General features: G+C 48.3%; 1 protein-coding gene across 3 annotated transcripts in view; it reads right to left on the bottom strand.

Annotated features, from left to right (window-relative positions):
• GALNT17 (polypeptide N-acetylgalactosaminyltransferase 17) overlaps positions 1–16,699 on the bottom strand; it is a 417,411-nt gene extending 400,712 nt beyond the window's left edge. For all 3 annotated transcript variants that reach the window (XM_070412838.1, XM_070412839.1, XM_070412840.1), the window contains exon 1: positions 16,365–16,699. In XM_070412838.1, coding sequence (XP_070268939.1) covers positions 16,365–16,602 — 238 coding nt within the window. In that variant the 5' untranslated portion in view covers positions 16,603–16,699. The remainder of the gene's footprint in view (positions 1–16,364) is intronic.
• Between the last annotated feature and the right edge of the window lie 7,432 nt (positions 16,700–24,131).

Below are 24,131 nucleotides of genomic sequence, written 5' to 3'. Positions count from 1 at the left end.
CTTACCAAACAAAAGCCACCGCAGATGGCACGAGATGAAGGCATGGTGTAGGCAGAACAGGAGGCAACATAAGCCCCAAAGGGGGTGCCAACAGCCTGGGCCAGAAAAGCAAGAGCCACAACAACACCTTTTGATCAAGAGGGCAGATCTCATGCTAAGTGTTCTTACCACGGTGAGAAAAGAAAGATGATCAGTTTTGAAGGTACATTTTTAAACCTTGAAATTAAAGAGGCAAATACTGGTGATAAAGTTAGTCAAGTGAGGACAGGAAGGGGAGGGGAGAAGTGGGGAGGGGAGAAGATGGGAGGGGAGCAGAGGGTTTACAAGAAGGCAGAACTATATCATACATCCCACATGAATAAACTCATCTAATCCTCCCAACAGGTTTCATCTAACCCTAGGAAACCAACAATATTTTTACAGATGAAAACGTTGAAACTAAGGGTGATATCTGCCTTCAAGAAGCAGTTCAGAGGTATGAGGGCTGGAAAGCTTCCGCTAGGAGGAAAGGACTAAGAAGTACTTCAAAGCACGGGTGTCAATCATCCCAGTGGCTCCCAGCTGTTCACCAAAATCCCCCACGGAGCCTTTGAAGGGAAGGATTTACAAGTCAAGTCCCACCCTGTATCTGCAAAATGGGAACCTTCAGGATGAAAGATCTGGGAACTGGCCTCAGGCTTGGGAACCGCTGGCCTAGTGCATCCTGTGGTCTCCAGTGTGAAAGCTGTAGGCTCTGTGCCTGTGTCCAAGTTAACACTGAAATAAAAAAAAAATGTTCTCACTGTGGGAGAAGTGAGATGTTGATTCATTTCCTCTGTTATAAAACCATAATTCTGACAAGCCCCCTATTTCCCAACGTACTTAACTAGAATCAAAGAAGTCTGCAGTGTTTGTTTAAACTTCTGGAGAACAGGTGCTCTGTAGCTTTGCCGTGTGTATTCTTGGGAGAAGCACCAAATCCTCCAGATTCCACAAAAGGTAGATGATCATTTGTCTCCTGTAGAAGCAGGTTCTGTCAAATGTGCCCTAGTGTCTGCTAAGGGACCTGAAACAGTGCCATGTCGGAAACTTTGGTTCAAGGGCCCATGAGCCTGGACAGGATGTTGTATGTTAACTAAGTGATGCCTTGTGGGAGGGAGCCATCGCAGGCCAGCCACCCTTCTTTCTCCCACCTATACACAGAGCAGTGCCCAGGGGTCCAGGCCAAGGCAGAAACTCAGTTAAAAGACACCTCAAGTCCTTGGCCAACCTAAACCCCTCTGCAATAGTTAGGCTATTATCCATAGCCTATCGGTGGTATATAAACCCAAGACTTGGAAAAAAATATTCATTGCTCACTTTTACACCCATATAAAGTCTTTAGCACAGTGCTGGGTACTTTAAGGAAGTGCACAATAAATGTTAGCTATTGTTATATTTATTACTATTAGCACTGTTATCATCAGCATCAGCATCAGGAACCCATTTCTTATGGTTAGGAGGAAAAACACCACCTTATTAATAAACAGTAATTTACTGTTATATAACAAACCACCCCAAAAGTTAGCGGCTTTAAAGAAAAACTACATTTCTTTAACTCATGAATCCTGCAATTTGGGCAGGGCTTGGGGTGGGACAGCTCCTCTCTGTTCCACTTGGTGCCAACTGAAGAGGCTCCAGGGCAGTGGTGGGTGGGTGGGGTGGACTGAAGCTCACTTACTCACATGTCTGGGACCTGCACTGGGAAGACAAAAAACAGCTAAGGAACAACTAAGACTTCTTGGACACATGTATCTATATATTTAGCTAAAGAAGCTCTTCTTCACCCTTCTTCCCCCATCTGCCCTCTTCTTCCCCCTTCTCCTCCGTTCTTCCTCCTTCTTCTTCCTCCTTCTTATTCCTCCTTCTCCTTCCTCCTTCTCCTTCTCTCTCTCTCTCTCTCTCTCTCTCTCTCTCTCTCTCTCTCTCTCTCTCCCTCCTGACTTCTTACATGGTGGCTTAAACCTTCAAAGATGCACCTCTCCAGACTCCATCCCCCTTTATGATCCAGCCTCGGAAGTCAAGCAACATCATTTCCATTAAATTCAATCCACCAGAAGCAAGTCATTAAGGCCAGCCCATAATAATCAATGGAAGGGGAATTAAACTCTACCTTTTGCTGGGAATAGTGTCAAAGAATTTACAGACATGTTTTTAAACCACCACGCCTAGGAAAATCATTTCTCATTCCTTTAGATTGAACTTTTTATTGCTGCCAAAAGATGCAAATCTGACCAGTCTTGGCCAGCCATTGTTTATAGGAAAAGACACTCTTTGAATCATCAACTCTACCTATCTGATCTACAAAATTACAGAAGTTGAAAATGCTTTAGATCTTGTCTAGATTTCACCAGGGAGAAAACTGAGTCCTGGAGGGGTGGGCAGGGGGAGTAAAGGTCTTGTTCCAAGAAGCAGTAATGATTCTGTCTACCACTGCTATAGTATTAATAAAACCATTTATCAACATTTTCTTATTATTTACAGGCACACTTCAAAACATTCTAAAAATATCATCTTGCATAGTCTTTATCATACTCATAAGAGCAGCTGCCATCTTCCAGATGGGTAAACGTGAGCTCAGCAATGTTATGTGAGTTGCCCCAAATCCAAGCTTTGGCTTGGCTTTAGGTAGTCAAAGCAAGTTTGAAATTCCCTGTCTCTAATGTGAAAGCCGCCCTCAGTCCACTGTATGGCGCTCCCTGGAGGTCAGCTGGTTAGGGAGATCTCTCTGGCAGCAGACCAGCGCTGCAGTCTCTGGCTCTTCTCTGGAATTCAATGCTATGGAACTTTCTCTAACAAAGATTAGGCTTTCAACCCAACCATCCCTGAGAGATACCCATGAACGTGCACCCTAATGAAAACGTGCATCATGAACACTGGTCCTTTCTTGTGAAGAAGAGGCAGGACAGATATGGATCCCCAGTGGCCTGGGGTTCTCAGAGCCCTGAAGAGGGAGCTGGAGCACCCACAGAGTAGTGATGGGAGATCTGAGTGAGGAGAATGAGGAGAAGAAATGAGAAAAGCCTACTCCTCCCCAAGTATCTATGTGTAAAGGCTACTGGAGAGTAGCAACAGACAAGAGTTTAATTCAAACCACCCATTAGTACCTGCTGTTTAGCTTTTGTTTTCTCCCAAACTGCTCTGTTCAAGTAAACACAGCCCAAGGGTTCTTATATCTTCCTGAGTGTCCACCTTCAGCTAATGAAGGGGGAGAGGGGAGCTCTTGAAAAGTTATTTCATAGGATTTGTGTGTTTTAATAGTATTCTCAGCCCCTTTCTTCAAATCTCTTGGAATCAGTTCAACGGCTGGAAGATGTGGAGGCAGGAAGCAACACTGAAGTGGATTTTAGAACAACTTGGCAAATTAGCAAAGTTTTAACATCATTAAAGAGCTCTTAAATATTCTTCCCGAACTACATTTTTATCTTGTGAATGCATTTCAGTAATTGCTCTAAAGGAAACTGTGCGACTTTGGCACAAACATAAATGTTTGCATGATTTAAAATGCAGTGGCAGCAAAGATCATGTTTTTTTTTTAATTGCTAATTCTTAAACTAACCTTTTCAGTTTGTCTCATCTTGAAAAATGCCATTCCCATCAGCAGAAGCTGTAGTGAAGACGACGTATATATTATTTAGTGCTTTATAATTGCAAACAACTTCGCTATGTTTCAATACTTAACCCCCATCTCCAACATGGAGCATAAGTAGGGTATGATTACAAGCATTCCATCATTCTGTAAATAGAACAATGGAATAGTGGGACATAAGACTATTTTCTTAAAGCCAACAGTAGAGCAGATAGAAAAGCTGGTCTGGAACCAGTGGGCCTTCAAGCTAACAACCTTACCCAACCTCACTTATTGTTTAGTTCACTCAGTATCTGCTGATCATCTTAATCAAGGACAGAAACCTACAGTACATAGACAGGCCTGTTGCTTAGGTAGACAAGTGTTCTAACCCTGCCTCATCAAATTAGTCAGGATAATTAACACTAGCTGCTGTTAACAGATAAGCTCCAAAACCTCAATGGCTTAGCATGATGGTCTAATGCACAGAGACATCAAGACAGAGCTAAGGAGGGCAGTGCTCTGCTCCATGCAGTCATTCAGGGACTAAGGATCATTTTGTATGTGGACTCCAAGACCACCCCAGAAAGATAAAGGTAAAGGTAAAGGTATGGAGGACCCCACAGGAGTTTATGTGGGCCAGGCCTGACAATGGCAAACATCACTTCACCCATCTTCCACTGCCCAGAAGTTAGTCATATCACATAGCCACACCTAACTACGGGGCAGACTAAAGATTATCTCTGTGCCAAAGAGGAAAAATCCACGGTGAACACAGCGTTGCCTCTGCCACCCCAACCAGAGACAAGGGTAGCTCTCTACTGCCTGATGTCAGCCTCCCTAATACAGGATCTGATCTGGTATAAACGATACCATAAAAAAGCCTGATCCTCTAGCTTCAAGGAAGTTCAAACTACATTTCTACACTGCACAATCAACCCCGGGTCTGTGGCACAATCAGAGTGGTGAACAGCATGAGAAGAAGGGTGCCAAGGGGCTTACGCTCTGACACAAAGGAACCACACTGGCCATCTGCATTAGCTATGTGTTGATATAACCTCTAAAGACCCCTACACACACTTCTCGGGCCTGAACCCTCAGGTGGATGGTGTGGTTCCTATGTAAGGCTTGGTATCCATTGAAAATATGACCATTACAAGCTTATACTGGATCATACCCAATTAAAGCTACCATGATACCAATACAGCGCATATCTGATTGTAGGGAGGGCACAGGGCTGAAGCCAAGAACAAAGCTTGCCTAAGGCCTGCTGAGAGTTGCCCAAATGAAGAAGAAATTAAGAATGTGCTCTTGTCAGCACTCCTGTTGTGCTAATTTTCTTGCAAATATAAGCAAAGTCTTTTAATATCAATTTCATTTTTCTCATATTTTGTTCTAGTTATGGGCTGGATTTAAAGCTCACACAGCATAATTTAGAGGCCCAGAATGAACAGCTTTACAACTTTACACACTAGTTACTGCTAAACCTGCCACCATCCTGCCACCATCCTGTCACTGCACCCCCATGTGTGCCCCTCTCCAATCCCCAGACTAGCTGCCGCTGCTGGTCAGGACTGAGGCCCTCTCCCAGCAGTCAGCGAGTACCAACTTCACAAAGGAAGACCCAGAGAGGCAGCTGGTAGGTGCCTGTTTGGGGTCAGTATCAGTCTAAGGATAGTGATGCTATCAGCCAGAAATGCCTAGGAGCGCTCACCTGAGCCCCTACTACTAGCTGCAGCCCCCACAGACATTTCCCTGATCAGAGCCAATGCTGGGGCTGGGCTGGCCCCTGGGGTTCTTATTATGAGTGCAAGAAGGGAACTTTGAAAAATCAAGGTTATTACTCACAAGTCCTGAAGGGTACACACCCCAGGCCACACAGCAAGGTCGAATAGGGAGACAAGAGAGCAGGCCTGGGGCTCTGTCTTTATTGGGATCAAGGCTGGGGTACCTAGGGTTCTGTAAATTCATTCTTTATTGGTGAGTTTAAAACATAAAATTGGGAATTATAGTGCAGGAAAGGAAAAGCAGGGTCACTCAGGTCAGTTATCTGGTCACCTAGAGCTTTTCCAAAAGAGGAAAAGCTCTAGGTGACCAGATTGGGGGGAAGGGGGGGGAAGCGGGGGAAGAGGGGGCTGCCTGGCTCTTTATCTAGTTGTGTAGTTGTCAATATGTTTATTCATGATGGATGTCTATGAAATGGATGCCTGGGCAAGCTAAAGCTTAACGGCAGGCACTTGCATTAAAATAAATAAAAGCTTATTGTCAGGCAACAGTAATTGTAATTATTCAACCATGTCTCTGGACACCTTATTTATTTCTCAGAGTTTCAGCTTCCTCGTATCAACACATAGCTAATGCAGATGGCCAGTGTGGTTCCTTTGTGTCAGAGCGTAAGCCCCTTGGCACCTTTCTTCTCATGCTGTTCACCACTCTGATTGTGCCACAGACCCAGGGTTGATTGTGCAGTGTAGAAATGTAGTTTGAACTTCCTTGAAGGTAGAGGACAAGGCTTTTTTATGGTATAAAATGGGTATAATAGTATAAGTAGGTCTCATGTAGAATTAAGTACCATGAAACACTTGCTCAATACAAACACTATGTATAATAAACTATGGTATACATGTATGTGTATAAATATCTTGTATTGTATTTCATTGAATCTAAAATGCCTTCAACTGTAGGTTGTACCATTTTTATATACCCATAAAGGAAAAAATGCTACTAACTAAAATATGACACACCATTGATCATAAAATGGATCTCAGCTTCAGATATGTAACAAATGTGCATCTATCACTGACAAAACATGGTTATATTCATGGCAGTTTCACTCTATGAGATGTCTTCAAGTCAAATCCAAGTTAACCAGAATGCCCATGGAATTGAATGTCCTAGTTAATTCAATTCCTTGTAGCAGAATCTTGCTTCATTTTAATATTCATTAAAAATGTAATGGGGGTGTAGAGAAGATATGCATTCCCAATGCAAATACTATTTCTTCTCTCCTCTTTTGCCTCCACCACACTTACTTTCTCTGGAAAGCAGCTATTTTCTTGAAGGTTGGTCATGTGACTATTTTCTCAACTACACATGGAAGCCTGCCCAGGGACACTTCTGGAAAAGATTTTCTTCCCTGATTAAACAATAGAAGATATGGCCAGTGGTATAATAATTCCTACGCTGTATAAAGATGCAATGACTGGAACTACAGCAGCCTTCTTGTAACCATGAAGAATAGATAGAGAGAAATTATGTTATAATTTCATCATAATGACCTCATGACTCTGGGTCAATGCTACCCCTACTTCTGGGCTTAATGAGAAAAAGTTACCTGCTGGTGAATTAATTCCTAAATGACCTATAGAGGGATTTTAAAAAATGAATAAAATCTGCTCTCTTGCAAACTATTGGGTCCAACCATGTAAACAATTCATTATAATGCAAGACACAGATCAACAAAGGCTAAAAGTACAGTCTAAAGTTCAGAGAAGGAACAATTAATTCTGACAAGGTGGCCAGGGAAGGTTTCAGGGAATAAAGGGCTTCAGAATCCGGTCCTTGGAGAATGCATGAGGTTTTAATAAGATGGGTAGAGGCATATTATTCATAATCTGATAGTTAACGGACCCTGAAGTCATGTAGCTCTCATGTTTACATGCATGAGCTTTGGTCAGAAACCGTGTAGAACTGGAACCCTGATTTTCTGACCGTTTAGTTAGTACTTTTTCAACCAGGAAGGGACAGCACCTAACAAGCCATGCATAACCATAATACACCCCTCGGTGAACACTAATCACACAATTAGCCACTGTATCTGAGACTGGGATGGAAGGGGACCCTTGTGGAACCCTGCTCCCTATTAACTGTCAGCACGCTCGTGTGCCGGTGTCTGGATGCGGCCGCCTGTAATTACGGCAGAGGTTTATTACTCATGCATGCAAGGCTGAGGCTCGGCAATGACAGGAACATTATTAAAAGCAAAAACTTCTCTATCAGTGGCTAAGCCGATTGTCGTCCACATGTCAGAACGGTCTAAAGACCTGTGAGGAGCAATAATGAAGGCAGAGAGAGGATGGTCTTTCAACCAAGTGAGTCCTGCATTTTTTTCTAAAAGTATTACAGGCAACGGGAAAGGAGGGAGAAAGAAAGGGAACCACAGAGGGAATGAGGGAGGAAAGGGGGAGAGGGAGGGAGGGAGAGAGAGAGGGTAGCTGGGTCTCCTTTTGGGGGGATGTGACAATTTATCTGCTTTTTTGTAGCTATTACCCCTGGTCAAAGGCTACCCCATGGGAGTTGGCTCCCCTGAACTTCTGAGTTCCCTCTTCTGATCCCTCAGCAGCTGCTGAGGAGGCAGGTCCTGCCCTGCAACATGACATGAGAAGAGAATCCAGAAAGGGCTGGAGGACCCAGATGCCTGGCAGTAACCTCAGAAGGCAGATCCATGTGGTGGTTGCAGCAGCCACAGCTGGGACAAAGCTTGGTTTGGAGAGACAATGACTCTGCTCTCATCACCAGGGCCTCCCACAGAACCCTCCCACCACCCACTTTGGCTGGGGAAGGCATGGTGGACAGAAAGCGAAACATATCATTAGGTGCTGGACTAGCCGGCCCCCCGCTAAGCCCGCAGAGCGTGCATTGTCCAGGTGCCAACCCCTGCCATGAGGTGGGCCTTTGTGGGAAACTGTTTATTGCCTTCACTATCTGATAAGCAGAGACAGAGGACGCCCCCCACCACCCACCACCCACCCCCCTTCAAGGCTGGGTGCCTTTGAAGCCCTAGCTAGGCGCCACCTCTGTTTGTCCAGACAGTGGTAGCTGAATCTACTCCCCCATTTATTATGTAAATCCTTGCTGATGGGCTAGTCTGCCTGTTAATGGGGGGTCGCCTGCCTAAGGGCTATGCTATGGGTGCATCCCAGATCAATAAAAGCTTGGTGAGGCCTGAGCATGTGAGGAAGTCCTTCCTCCAGAATTGGACTTACTCGCCTGGTCCCCCAATATTTCCAAATTATCTCGTGCATTTTCCCTTTCATTTGTGTGCGGCTCCGCTTCCAGTTCCAGAACCCTGCTCCACGTGGGACGTGGGAAGGAAACACTCAACAGGCCTTCCCCTGGAATAACTTCCTCAGAGGATGACAGGAAGCTAAAAGTCATGTATAGCGTCACACAGGAATCTAACAAGAAACCTGCCTGTCCCTAGGTCTACTTTCTTAAGCTCATTAGAGAATCACTGTGTGGATGGAGGAGAGGACACAGAGGTGAGGACCCTGGAGGAGCTGGCAAGGAAACTCCTGCCAGGCTCACCATGGGATGGGCGGTCCAGGCTGAACATGGAAGGATGGAGCCAGTGGAGCTAGAGAAAGGGTACGGCTGGGGGGCTGGGTGCCTTCATGAAGTTGGGGGCGGGGTTGGCAAGCTGGAGGGGAGCACTCAGGTCAGAGTTGCTGAGGGCTGATTTAGATTTTCCAAAGGGAGCAGTTCTAGGTGCTTGGGTTGTGGCCAAGGAGGGGGCTCTGAAGTGAGATGCACCTGGAATCACTGAAGGTCAAAGGCTGGTTGAGTCCTGAAACAGAGGCTCAGCTGGGCCAGTGACACCAGCACTTTACAGCCACTCCTGTGTTCTAACCACTGTCCCACCTGTCCACATACACTGAACCTCAACATCAGGTCCCCAGGTGGCCTCACTACTTCGTCTCCTATGATTCATGTGTCAAAACTGCTGAGTTCTCCTGTTCAACACTCATTGGTTAAGCACCTACTGTGTATAAGTTCAAGCCTCACCCTTTCCATACTTATTCTAATATTCTTCTGGGACCTAGTATATCCTACAAACCTATCTTTCCAACTAGACCACAAGCGTCTAGTTGGGCATAGTGTCTGCACCTCTCTGTAATTCCAGCCCACACCTAGCAGTGGGGCAGGGCTCGCCAACAGACGTGAAGGACCCATGTGCCCCATAACGGGACTTGACACATATAGGCTGACATTTCTTCTCTTAGGCCTCAAAAGTGATCACCCAAAGGCATCACCATTAGTAAGCAGAGGAGGTGTGTTGGGGGTGCGGGATGGGGTTAGAAAGGAGAAGAAAAGAGAGTTCAGCCTCAAACACACACAAAGAGAAAAGGATCTCAAGTTAATTCAGAGTCTAAGCAAGTCAAAGGGAAAGGACCTCCTCTTACCCCTCTTGAGATTTCTATCCCAGGTGGCAATGACCACACTCTGCTGCAACGCAGCGCTAGCTTTCACGCATTCATTCCAGGAAGATTTGCTAAGCACCTACTATGAGCCAAAGCAGTTCTCAGCATCAGGGATCTGACAGGGAGCAGGCACGCAAGGTCCCTACCTTCAAGCAGCTGGCATTGTCCCAGCTGCTAGGCATCTGGCCCTGTGGCTCTTGCTGATCATTTTGAATCCCGATCCATCCTGACTTAGAACAACCCCGCTGCACCGTGGAGAGGTGAAGTGATCTGCCCAAGGTTGCAACAGAATCCAAACCCAGTCTGTCTGGTGCCCAACAACCTTCCTTCTAATATTTTATTCTTAAGGACTGTCTAATCTTAGGTCCTCTCTCCATTTGATATGGGCCTCGCTGTGCCCACATCCCTCCTTCCCCGAGTCACTGTTAGCTCTAATTACTGAGCCTTCTTCCTGTCCACAAAGGACACTTCCAATTTGGCAACACCAAAGGTCAGGGGGTTGGATTTCCTCCTGGAGAATGACACTGGCGGCCTCTCCTGGATACTGATGGGCTGGGCAGACAGCAGCTGCCCGCCCCCCGCCCCCGCCCCCCCCCACCCCCGGAGAACGCCTGCAGCATACACACTGGCCAATACGATGTGCCTGCATCTGAGGGCTGTCCAAGACCTGCGTTCCCCATCTCTCTGGGAGGGACCTGCTGCCACCAGACACTATCAGTCTGTCGGTAGTAATGGAGAGAGCCCCCCTCCAGCGCCCAGGCCTGGCTCCCTTAACAGAGCCTTCCCCACACCTGGCCACAGGCTGCCACAGAGCCCTGCTGAGGGCCTGCAGGCAGAACGTGGAGGCACGCACTGCCCTGGTTTCCTGCTGATGCTCATTGCAGTGATGGATTTTCATACCACCATGGCCCTCTGGTCCTCCGTGACTTCCTTCTCATAGGAAATGCTGGCACCATCCAGCTCGGTAGTCTATACGACCACATCTATATCCTGGCAGGAAAGAGGAAACAGCTGTGGGCCAGCTCTGGTCTCATGAACAGATGCTTTCAAACACCATCCCTCTCCTTCTGACCCCACCCTGGATGCCTGTCCAGCAAATCTCTACCTCTGTCTCTGCACCAACTCACTTTCCCTGTCTGGAGGGTTTGGCTTATGTATCAGGCTGCGTGGGCTGCACCTGGTTATCTGGGGACGTTTCGGTTTTCTGCAATTCAGACTCCGGCCTCGTCTGCCTATGTGGCTTGGGGGCAGGAGTAGGACAGGTAATTCTGACTTTTCTCCATTCCCACAAAGATTTTCAATTTCTTCAAGCAACCCTGCTTCTATTCAATATCCTTCTGAAATCTAAATTTGGAACCTAACCTGAATCGATTGAATTTCCACTTACGACAGAGCTGCCCTGGGCTTACTGAACGAAGCAGTGACATGTGTCTTTCCAATTCATTGCACAGAGGCTCTGATGAGGGACAGGGTCACCGGCCAGAGCTCAGGGCTTGCTTGTGTGGGGCAAGTGAAACACCACACCCCTCCACTGTCTTCCCCTGACTCCTCAGGAGGTGTGGACTGGGAACAAGGAGAGGGGTATTCAAGAATCTTGTCTGCCCTTCACTGGCTGTTCATCCAGGCTAAGTCACATCCTATCAATTTCTCACCTTTCTTGGCTCTAAAATGAGAGAAACAAGTAACTTCCTCAGAGGATGATAGAAAGCCAAAAGTCATGGACAGAGTTACATAGGAATCTAACAAGAAACCTCCCTGTCCCTGGGTCCATTTTCCTAATGCTGCTACAAAACCACCATGTTGCCATTTTAAAAAATATTTTAACACATTCTGTATGAACTTATTCTGCTTTTCCAAGTTTTCTACAATATGAATTAATTTTACTTTACATAAAAAGAAACATAAGACAATATTCCTGTTATAAAATTACATATTCAAAGAAAACATACTAAAACATGCTGCTCCCTAACCTGGCTGACTGCTTCACTTCCAAGCTCCTCAGAAGGACTGGGTGCCCTTCAGACAAGAGGGTTAAGGACCAGAGCAGCCTCAAGATGGTACAGGCAGACAAGATGGTACAGGCAGGCAAGATGGTACAGGCAAGATGACGCCTCACACTCAGTCTCCCCAGCTAAGTCTTCCCAGCCCCTTCCCCTCACTACATCCACCCAACCCAACTCAGCCTTTACAGTGTTGAGGTTATTTCCTCTGTGGCTATCAATTACCTCCTAAAACTAGCTCACATCCAATCAATCAACCAATAGACCTTAGGTGCCCACATTATGGTCAAGATGCTATGGCAGATGCTGATCCTATTAACTGAGGACAGAAACCTACAGTAGATAGTGTGGCCTGTCACTTAGGGAAACAAGTGTTCTAACCCTGCCTAATCAAATTAGGGTAATTACCACTAGCTGCCGTAACAGATAAGCTCCAAAACCTCAATGGCTTAGCATGATGGTCCAATGCACAGAGACATCAAGACAGAGCTAAGGAGGGCAGTGCTCTGCTCCATGCAGTCATTCAGGGACTAAGGATCATTATGTATGCCCCCAAGAGGTGGACTCTAAGGCCACCACATACAGGTAAAGAGAGAAAGCAATGAGGATCCCACATGAGTTTATGTGGGTCAGGCCTGACAGCGGCAGGATAGAGGTGGTATTAAAAAAAAATCCAAAATATGGTACAAAGGTCACTGACAACAAAGCCTCAGGCAACTCGGAGCAGGAAGAGCTCAGACCATGTGGCCTGTCACAAGTTCCCCACCCCCCAGCTCATGACCTTGAGCCAAGCTTTAAAGAAGGAATGTAGAAAGGGGCAGAGAGAGCAAACCAGGATACCTAGCACTTCTCAAGACTGGGACTGAAATGTGGAGGCTACAATCTGAAGGCAAATGAGAGGCATTGCAGCAAGTGGATCAGCCTGGCTCAAGGAGGCAGAGGACCCTGAGCAGGGATGGGAACGTGGGAGATGAGGACTGGAGCAGGCCGTGGCAGGCCCTGGCTGTCAGCCTCCACACCTGACCATGACCCCTCAGGAAACAGAGAGCCCCTGGAAGGTGGTGCTTTCCACTCGGATAGCTGGAACTACGCATGCTCAGTGAAAGAGAGGGGTGAGAGACCAGAGGCAGGGCACTGGGTTAGTGGGTACTGCTGTAAAGGCCACCGTCAACAATGGGGCCTCGCAGAGAGAATGGGAGAGCAGATACAAGAAAGAATCTGGAGGGAAAACGCTAATTCATCTCTGTGTGCTCTTTCCTCCACACCAGCATCTCCACTGTCACTTTAAAATGGCCTCTTCAGCCTGGATTAAGAAAAACAAACATTAACAACTACAACCTGTAACTGTTTTTCAAAAGGCAGGATTCGAAACCTTGGTACCAAGAGTCTTGGCAGAGAGATAAATCCTGAGGATGTCTGGGTCATCTAGGTGCCCCAGCCCAGGGGGGGCCCTGTCAGAACCCCAAGGAAACCTGTCTTATGAGTGAGAGAGCACCAGGGATGGCTGGAGCCCACCAGGAGTCCCTGCTACTGGGACCTCCTAAGAGTCCACAGAAAAGGTTTGAGAAATATGGCAACCTTTAAAATACCAGCTCACTTTGTACCCAAGGGGCTGGATCCAAGTGGCCTTGTTCCTACTGTATGCCCAGTGCCTGGCTCTCCCAGGCCCCCCATAACCCTGAGGAATAAAGAATGCCAAAGTCAAGGTTTCCCTCTCCTCCTTCAGTAGGGGTGGAAGGGGTGGAACAGGCTACAAAGCAAATGGACACAGCAATACAGGCCCCATCACCCAGGCACCGGGAAACCTCTCCTCCCTCCCACTGCAGCAGGTGGCCCCTGCAGGCCTAGCACATCAGCAGGGGCGACACCAGTACCCAAAACAAGCACAGGCAGAGGAGGGAGTGCTGAAGGGTGGGGTGGAGAGGGGTGGGTTCCTTCCATATCACAACTTTTCCCTGCTCTCCTCCTCCAGGCTTCATGTCACTACAAATTACACTCTGCAGCCAGGAGGATAACATCTACCTAGTTGCAGCTTGAATTCTTGGCTTGCCCAGGACAAGATCTCAACCCTCCTCTCCTGCCAGCTCTTCCTCGGAGACTGCAAGTCAAGAAAACTCAGCCTTCCCACCCCTGGCACCTGACCCAACCAGTCCCGAGCCCAGGACACCCCCAGTCTCCCCCATGGAGTTGCTTGCATGGCAGAAGCCAGACCCTCAGCCCATCTGAAGCAAGCTCTTGTCTTCTCAGAAGACCCACCCCCACTGGGTGTTGGCACGCAAATGGTTTTTCCTCTCTGCTTTGCTTGGTGTGGGAAGTAGAGTAGAGGGCAGAGGACCAGGGGCCAGACCACAAGCTTGTCAGAGATGCAAAGTCTCAGTCCCTCACCCCAGACCTACTGAATCAGTCTGATGGTGGGGCCCAGAAATGTGTCTTAACAGGCCCTCTGTGTGCTCTCTGAGGCACACCAAAGATTGAGACTCACTGGTGCAACAGCTAAGAACCTCAATTCCGGAACCAGAGTATCTGAGTTCAAGCCCCAGCTCTACAAGCCCCTGACTGGGTGACTGACTGTAAGCAAGCTATCTGGAGTGGAGTGAGAGCTCCTATTTCCTGGGGTTGCTGTAAAGACTAAATGAGCCCTGTGAGTCTGTAGCACTTAGTCAATACCATTTGAAATTTTATTCTTCCTATTTGGGATATTTAGAGATGCATGACTATATCATATTTAGTTTCCTAATTAAAACCAATACTGAAACGACTAGTGTCCCTAAGTGCAGCTGGACAGTGAGGGAGCTCGGGCTATGTTGCACTCTCTCTTTGGGGTCCTAGGGGTACATCGATGGCAGGTATCTGTGTAGAATGATAAGGCCCGCCCCATAAGCTTCTCATTCCTCCAGAAATGAACTGTGGGTTTTGTTTCTGTGTCTTGATTTTTTGACACTCAGGAGACAAGCTCCTGCATGACCGCACAGCAGGCTACATGGATACATGGACAGCCAGGCCATAATGTCTGTGAGGAGTTGGGAGGATTGCAGCTTCCCACTGCACAGATAAGTTCAAGGACCCTGGGTACTTGTTGAATGATACGGCGAAGACCATTCTTTCAGGGATCTGCCCACATCCCACCTGGAAGGACCCAGAAAGGATCTTTGGAAAGCAGGAAGAGAACAGTCTGGCGTCATTCTTCTCCCTGCCACCATCCTGGTCTCTCACGCTAATTGCAGGGAAGACAATGGAGTCAGTTCTTCCTAACGTAGAATCTTCTTGTCATCAAACTTAAAACTCCTTATAATTAGGAAGAGACGGTAGATAGAAGTTGTCAAGAACATAGGCTCTGTGGTCAACCAGACAAGGGGTTCTGATTCCAGACCCTACCCCTGACTAGCTACAGGACACCAGGCAACTTAGTTAAACTCTCCAAGCCTTCTTTTCTCATGTCTGATATGGGAATGGAATCCAATGCACTTATGACATCTCTGCACAGCAAGAATTCCACCAATTATTGTAATCTTTATCTTTATGATTATCTCTAATTCTGGAACTACCATGAGAACATGTGTTAGAAACTCAGAAAGGGAGGTGGCAGCCTTAGATCTGCCTTAGATAGCAGCTATGCAAGCCCTGGAGAGCTGCCTGCACTTGAATAGAGAATTCTCAATCTGACCTGGGGAATAACAAGTATACAATGACTTATCAGTCCCTGGACCAGATGGGACCAGAGCACACTGAATCTCTCTCTTCTCCTAAAGCACTGAAGAGAACATTTTAGATGGGACAGATACGGTAAGTCATCACTTCAAGTATTGGATAGATCCTATGACTTTAAGAAGACTGGCATAACGAAACCAATTTTACCACAAGCTAATTGATATGAGCAAGAGCTAAGTTTCTTCAGCATCTCATCAACGTTTTAGGAAATGAGGTTGAACGAATCCAAATTATTGGAGGACCTGCTGTAATTGGATGGCACACCTCGTTTTACACTATAAAAACCTGTTTCCTCAACCCACGAAGAACTTCAACATCGCCCTCAGGCATTTCTGTGGGAGAAGCCAGGTGTGTTTTTAATAGCATTCCCCACCCACCCACCCTCCCCCCGGGGCTGCGAAATGGAGGAGGAGTCTCATTATTAGCTGTGCAGTCCGCCTGCTCCAACTTACTACCCAAGCGCATTAGCTCCAGACCTGAGGCCTTGACTTGGTAAACATTTAAGCCCACCAAAGTCCCTCCCTGACAGACTCCACCGAACGCTAAACTGTAACACTATTTTCTTCCTCTAAGTCAGCCTCCGCCTCCAGTCCCGCTTGGCCACGGGACTGGTTTCTGCACTTGGGATTTAGTCGCCAGGTAATGATTCCTGCACGTCCCTGAACGCGGGAACCAGCTGTACGGACGTTTCCACAATAAAAGCAAACTTAAGGGTAATTCTTTCCAGCAGCCCTGGCTTCTTGGCCGAGACAGGGCAGAAAGGGTAAGGAGAGGGAGCGCGCGGGAGCCAGGAGGTGTGGGCTCCCCCGCACCGCGGGCAAGGCCCCGGGGGTTTACCGAGGCCCCGTGGGCGCTGGCGCGCGTCCTTACCATTCAGTTGCCGGTAGACGATATCCTCCAGCAGCGAGAGGCGCTTCAGGACCGCGTCCTGGATGGGGCTGGCGCCGTACGCGCTGTGGTTGGTCGCCTCGGCGCGCGGCCGAATCTCGTGGAACGCATCTCCGCTGCGCACAGCGATGGGCCGGCACTTGGCCAGAAAGAGCACGAAGCCGGCCACCGCTATCAAGTTCAACACCAGCAGCACTTTGACTCTTCTCAGTGAAGCCATCAAACACGCCCGGCCGGCCCTCGCCCCGGACCCGTGCCCTTTCCGGCTCCGGCGAGACGCGGGGCAGCCGGGACTGTGCGAGCCTCACACTCCACACTCCGGGCGGACAGTGAGAATCCCAGCCACTCCCGGCCCCACAGAGCGGATGCTCCGGCAGCAGGGCGCTCAGGGGGAGGGCCAGATCGCTCCCATGGAAGCCCTGGGTGTGTAGAAGTGCTCCCAGATCTGCCTGCGTACTCCACGGCGCGCGGCCCCTTCCAGGCGCCTGGGCTTCTCCGGGAAGGGCCGGAGGTCGGGCGCCTCTCCTCCGCACCAGCTAGTGGTCCGTCGCTTGCCCTCGGGCCGCCGGGAGTGGGGCTGCAGGAGCAGTGGACCTCCGTAGCCAGCGGGCCGGCAGGCGGGGCTGCCCCGGCGCTGGGGCAGGAGCGGCGCGCAGGTGCCCTGCTCAGGGTGTGTGGTCCGCCCCCGGAGGAGCGCGCCTCGCCTCGGGCGACACAGCCACCACCCGAGTCCGCAGGCAGCCGTTGCGCCCGCGACACGCGGTCTTTAGCCCAGGACCCGCTGCCCGGGGCGGGTGCCTTTGTTCCTCTCACAAACCCGCTTCATCACGCCGGGCAGAGGAAAGGATAACCCGCGCCCGGCGCCCGCATCCTCGGGGCTCCGCAGTCACGCTCAAGTCCCAATTACTCTCAAAGTGGGAGCAGTACTAGCGGGTGGGTAACTGAGCAGAGCGCGAAGTCCTTTCTGCCCCTTGCGCCTGGGGACACCCCACCCCGCGCCAAACTAACCAGCGCGCTCAGAGCCGCGGGCTCCGGGACACGTTCCAAGTCCCAACACCACGCCTGGAGCCTTCGGGGCCTGCCGGTCACACTGGCCTCTCTCCGGCTGGCGCGTCAGGAGGATGGCCGGAAGGAGGAGTCGGACCTCAAAAGTCACAGCAGTTCTCTGCCCCCCTCCGAAAACGTGGCGGGGAGCGCGGCGGGAGGGACTGGCGCGGAGCAACCTCCGCACGCCGGAACGGGCAGCGCCGCTCGTCCCGCGTCCCTAGGAGCCAAACGCCTAGTCTCCTAATTGGCGGACACAGTGATACCTCCGCTGCGGCACTGACAGGCCATACAGCCCCGCGCTGGAGAGTCCGGGGGGACGCGCAGGTGGCATCGGGGCGCGGCCGAGGGGACCCCCTGCAGTAACAGCTCCTCCGCCGCCGCCGCTGGATACCCCCTCCGCTAGAGCCGGTCGGCCGCCGCCCGCAGGCTGCCGGGCGCACAGCTCCCTGGCTCGCCGGCTCCTGCGCGCGCACCCGGAAAGGGTGGGGGCGCCTGGAGACTAGGCACCGCGCGGGATGGGGGCAGTCAAGTCATGTTGGCTGCTAAGGGCGGTGGAGGGACCCTTTGGTTCTCAGCACTCCCCGAGCGAGCGGGTTTGTGCCATCCCGGTTGGCGATGAAGACATCCCTTTCTGTGTGCTCGCAGCTCCCCTTTGCGTGGCCAGGAATGGCTAGAGGGAAAATCTGGCCTGGAGACTTGGATCCTGTTACTTTGGGAATCTGGCAGGGCAATAGTGGGCTGGGTGGGTTCCCTACCTATGAAAATTCTAACGGACTAAGTCACAGTTTCTTTGTCCACCCACACCCCGATACGCATTTTATTATAAGGAGCATATTTCGGCTCCTGGATTTCCGTGGTCTCTTTCTCTCCCAAAAAGCTAGGAGCTCTAAATGCTGGAAATCAAAGCCCCTCCTTGATCCATTTAATTCCTTGATCCTAAAAATGAAACCAGGCTGCCAACTAATAAAGATCAGGCGATGAATCTGGTAGTTTTCACCACATCGTTTCAATCTCACTAAAGTTTTGTTGCTTAATTATTATTTTAAACATTGATTTTTAACATAAAGAGTACATGAAAACATGACAATCCTTTTATTTCATCCCTTGGAACCCTAAACCTGGGTTTATTATCATTGTTATGGCTTTTGCTTTGTATAATGTACAAGAAAGTGAATACAAACCAGTTAAATGAAAAAGCCACATCAGAAGCACAAGGAACCAGAGGTGTTGGGCACAAAAGGCATTGAGTAGAAAGAAACCTGAGTTATTGAGCAGTTATGATATAACAGGTGCTGGGCCAGGCACAGTCCCCATATTATCTCATTGAATACCCCCATCGAGTTAGGTGTTGTTATAACCACTCTACAGACAGAAGCTAGCACAATTAATGGAAAGTTTGGCAAAATAATTTTTGCACATTACCTGGGCCACAGGACCTAAACTGGGAAGCCTGGGGCATTGAGCTAGGGTCCCCAGGAATAAATGGCTCTAAACAGGTAGGTCTCATTCCCAAGCATGTGCCTTTTTGGGGGTAGGAGACAGCAAGCAAAGTGAAGAAAAAAAAATTCTCAGATGAATGAAGTTTCCAGGCAAAACAACTTCAGAGAGCTTTCTTTTCTCTCTCTAAAATCAAAGAGGTCCCTTGCCCAAATTAACTGATTATCTTGCATCTTACAGGCTTCTCCCCTCGCCTCTGCAGGCATCCTGGACAGCTTTTAGGTTCATAAATGACATCTGACACCCTAGACAAGGTCACACCCTAAACCCTGTCACCACACAGAAGTGCTGCACTCCTGCAGTCCTGCTCTAAAATCCCATCTGGTGACCACACTCCCTAGCTTTTTACCTCTCCCTTTCTCAGTTCCAACCAAATATTCTCCAGCCACCAGCAACCCCTCTCTGCCTCCCTCACAGGTATCTAAGCCCTTTTATGCCCTCTTAAGTTCCTTCTCTACCTTCCCTGGTTACTCTTGAGTTCTGGGTACTCATTTATTCCCAACACATTCCCAGGAACAGCTACAATTCATACACACTCATACATATGGTGCTTCACTGCCCCAATATGGCAATCTCCGTCTCTAAACAATCTCACCATCTTCTTTCTTGCACCCATACACCCAGGCAAGAGTGTACCTAGGGAAAACTGTGTCACCTGAAATCTTGGGGACATTACCAATCAATGGTGTCTAACTTTAGCTGGATCCTCAATTGTTCTCAAAAACACTGTTCCGCCCTAGTTGGTTTGACTCAGTGGATTGCGCGTTGGCCTGCAGACTGATGGGTCTCGGGTTTGATTCCAGTCAAGGGCTCATGCCTAGGTTGCAGGCTCGATCTCCAGTAGGAGGCTTGCAGAAGGCAGCCATCAGTGATTCTCTCTCATTATTGATGTTTCTATCTCTCACTCTCCCTTCCTCTCTGAAGTCAATAAAACTGTATATTTTAAAAACAAAACACTGTTCCATGTCCCTAACCAGCTCCTCTCCACAGAGGGGTCCGGAGTAAACATCAGATGTCCATAAATACTCCTCAACCAGAAACAAAACTTTTGTATATGTCATATGGGCATTTTTCTGGGGAAAAGATCCGTAACTTTGATCAGATTCCCAATGTGGTCAGTGACACCAAAAATTTAAGAACTTCCCTGGCATATGTTAGATGTGCAAAAACATAATGAGCTAAGTAATTATTGTTTGCCAGCTGTTTATGAAATCAGTCGCGAGAAGGCACGCAAGGCTGGTGTGCTCTATGATCGATTGCATACCTTGATTGAAGAAGGAAAACTCTAGACCAGGGGTGGGCAAACTTTTTGACTCGAGGGCCACAATGGGTTCTTAAACTGGACCGGAGGGCCGGAACAAAAGCATGGATAGAGTGTTTGTGTGAACTAATATAAATCAAAGTAAACATCATTACATAAAAGGGTACGGTCTTTTTTTGTTTTAGTTTTATTCATTTCAAACGGGCCGGATCCGGCCCGCGGGCCGTAGTTTGCCCACGGCTGCTCTAGACTGAGGCCAACAGGTTTGTATAAATGAAGGGTGAACTGATATGAAGGAACTAAATTGAATGGGTTTTGCCTATGGCATCAATTCTCAAGCCCTAAAGGAGCACATCTAGCCACTTCAATTATAGACGAAAAGGTTAAAGGATTCCTGTACAGTCATCCATTCCCTGAACACAAAGGCTCCCAGAGGGATGGGCGACCTCCCTCAATCACTGCCATCTGTCTGCACACCATTTGCCCCAACCCAGCTAGAAAAATCAACAAAACGACACCTCAGTGGCTGTGCGGCCTGCTCACCAGGAGATCTGGATCCCGTTCTACCTCTGTTGCCATAGAGCAAATCAGTTCTAGACTTTAAAATAACTGTATCTGAAAATCTGTCCTGATCATAAAACTCAGCTAACCTACAAACAGTTTTTAAAGAGGTTTATGTGGTTTGTTTGTTTAGCAAGCTGAAAGGAGAGAGACTGGTGTGTTTCTGTCCATATGTCACCAAGGATTTTGATTCCAAGTACATTTTTCACTCATCACCATGGTTCACAGGATGTGTAGCTCTGACTTGACTCTCACCGTTGCTTGCCTGTTAACAATCCCTCGCATCTCAGCCTGGCCTATCACAGGAGTTCAAAACACTTGTAGGCTCACCAAGGAAACCAGGGACCGTGTCTTCACAGAGGCTCGCCAGTCCACTTACCTGCCAGAAGCACCAAGGTGGGGCCTCCACTCTCATACACCCCTGAGCATTGGAACAGACACTGGAGTTACCTTGTTTTCACTCAGGTACTCCCACTCCACTCCCAAGGACAGCTCAATAGCTGGGCCTGGGAATGTTCTTCTGAAATGGAGATGAACCTCGCTCCCATAAGCACAAGCCTCTACTTTACTTATGCATGCATCTCTTCTTGATTTAATAAAAATTCACCACAACCAAAAATGGTCTGTCACTGAGTCTAAGTGGAAAAAACAAAAGAGAAAGGTGGGAAGGGGAGCACGGACGGTGACTTTTCACTGCCTGTTCGTTGCCTACTATTACTATGAATAAAAGTTTAGTGCTTGCTGTGACTTTGGGGAGAGTGTGTGGAGGAGAGGCCAACAGACTGGGCACGGCCTGCCGTGGGGCACACAGACTGTGGGATGCTGATGCTGCTCAGAAAGTTCTGGCCTGAGTGGATGGGGCACCTGGGAAAGAAAGCAGATGACCAGGGGCTAGAACCATCCGCAAGAGTAAGAGTGATGAAGGCCCGCTACCTGCAATGCCTTGGCCACACTCCCTGACCCCACTCAGCTGCCTTGCCAGCTCTAGTCCTGCAGGGCCAGTCCTGCTCCAGTCAACAAGAGGAAGTCTGGGTGCTCAGGGTCAAAGTTGGAGGCATTTGTTAAACCATTGATCCCCATCCTCTTTTTCAAGGACTAGATCTTTGCTTCTGAGTGTTTTAAAATATATTTTTATTGATTTCAGAGAGGGAGAGAGAGATAGAAACATCAATAATGAGAGAGAATCAATCATTGATCAGCTGCCTGCACACCCCCTGCTGGAGATGGAGCCCACAACCTGGGCCCATTTCCTGACCAGGCATTGAACCATGACCTCCTGGTTCAAAGGTTGACACTCAACCACTGAGCCACGCCGGCCTGGGTGTTTTAGACACCACTTCCTTTGTCCAATTTAATACCCAATAACCACAGGAAATGTGTATTCAGATACCCCACAATGCCTTTCTCTTTAAATATTTGCTGTTCGATAAGGAACAACACCCTCTCTATAATGGGTGGCGGCTTGGTCTCATGACTAGCTCTGCTGTGTGATTTCATGAAGCTTTGAAAATACTGCCTCCTACATTGTTTTGTTGGATATAACAATTTTCATTTGGAGAAAATTCCCAGGAAAGCATAATTCTTGATCATTTACATGGAACAGCCCCAAGCATTCTGCAAGTACATTGAAAAAGAATTAAGTCTCCTGTATTCTCACAGTGCAAGTGGAATTTCTGGGATGAACAGAAGTTTATGGGATTTTGTCATGGCCATCCTTTTTGTTAATCCTCATCTGAGGATATTTCCCCCCCCCCCCCCCCACCATGATTTTTAGAGAGAGTGAAAGGGAGAGAGGGAGGGGGGCAGAGAGAGATAGAGAGAAACATGGACGTGAGAGAGATAGGTAGGTGTGAACATGTGAGTAAACTCAACAGAATGTGAGCTGAAGTGGTGTAGCCACACTGAGCCAGAGACTTTAAGACTACTGTGGGCTTTCTTTTCTCCTTTTCTGTGTGCTAGACCCCAACGGTGGCCAACCAGCCTCGACAATGAAGGTGATGATGAGCCCAGAAGGACAGGAATAACCTCAAGACAAGGGCCCTGGGGCCCTGAAACACCACATGGAGCAAAACAATCTTACTGGAAACACCTCTCTCTGTGGTTAAGAAAATAATGAAGTTCTTGTACTTTAGGCCACTGAATTGGGGGGTTCTGTTTGTTATAGTCACTTAGGCCTTCCCTAATGAGTATATTACCAATCTTTTAATGTTTAAATACCAACTGTGTTATTATCAGTATGATTTTTATTGAAACAAACTCGCTTCTCTTTTCAATTAGCTACATTTTAGACAATAATATTCACAAAATAATATTTTATCAGAGGCTTACTATGTATCATGCTTTTGTCATACACATTGTAACTTATTTAATGTTTTACACACATTAACTCATAGGTATAGGGCTCATATGAACCCTATAAGGCAGGCACTATTATTATCATGCCCATTTAACAAATGAGGAAACTGAGGCACAGAGTCATTTAGTAACTTGTGAGGTTCCGCAGCTGGTAAGTGAGAGCCGGGAAGGCAGGGGCAGAGCTCACCCAATGGTACAGTCAGTCCCAGACTGTTCTATTACTAACCTGCATTTTCAGAATATCATTACAAAATTTGCAAGTGACAGTTTTTCTTATTGATCTTTTTGCCTAGGAGGACAAGTAGGTTAAAGGTATCTCAAAGACAAAAGGAAAAAGGAGAACCAGAACAAAGAATGTAAATCAAGTATGATATAACCAAATCCAAGCATTGTGAGGATTTGGGGAAATGTAACTGTATAATGGCATAGAGGCAATCAATAAGCACATCCACACACATCTATACTAATAAAAGGGTAATATGCTAATTAGACCAGGAGACCTTCCAGACAAAGCCATAGTGGTGGGGCCGAGGCAGAGGTAGTTAGAGATGATCAGGCAGGCAGGTGAGCAGTTAGGAGCCAGCGGTCCTGGATTGTAAGAGGGATCAGGCCTAAACCAGCAGTCAGACACCCCCCGAGGGGTCCCAGATTGGAGAGGGTGCAGGCCAGGCTGAGGAACACCGACCCGTGCAATGCACAAATTTCGTGCACCGGGCCACTAGTTTATATGTATAAAACCCTATTATGCAAATAGACCAAACAGCAGAACAACCAAACAACCAGTCGCTATGACGTGTGCTGACCACCAGGGGGTGTGCGTGGAATGAACGTGGCCAGCGGCAGTAGGTAGCAGAGCGCGGAACATGGCAGGGGTGGCAGCAGCAGAGGGATGGTGGAGCAGATGAGCAGGGGTGCCAGACCAAGGTGGGGCCAGACCAAGGCAGCCCCGCTGGCAGCCACTACCAGCACTGGAGCCACCGTTCACCCCCACTGCTGGTGCCCAGCACCGGCCCCGATCGCTCAGCGCC

The sequence above is a fragment of the Myotis yumanensis genome, unplaced genomic scaffold (genome assembly GCF_028538775.1).
Source record: "Myotis yumanensis isolate MYYU_CA2020_CCGP unplaced genomic scaffold, mMyoYum1.0.hap1 SCAF_4, whole genome shotgun sequence".
Lineage (NCBI taxonomy): Eukaryota > Metazoa > Chordata > Mammalia > Chiroptera > Vespertilionidae > Myotis > Myotis yumanensis.
This window is presented reverse-complemented; position numbering and strand designations above follow the sequence as displayed.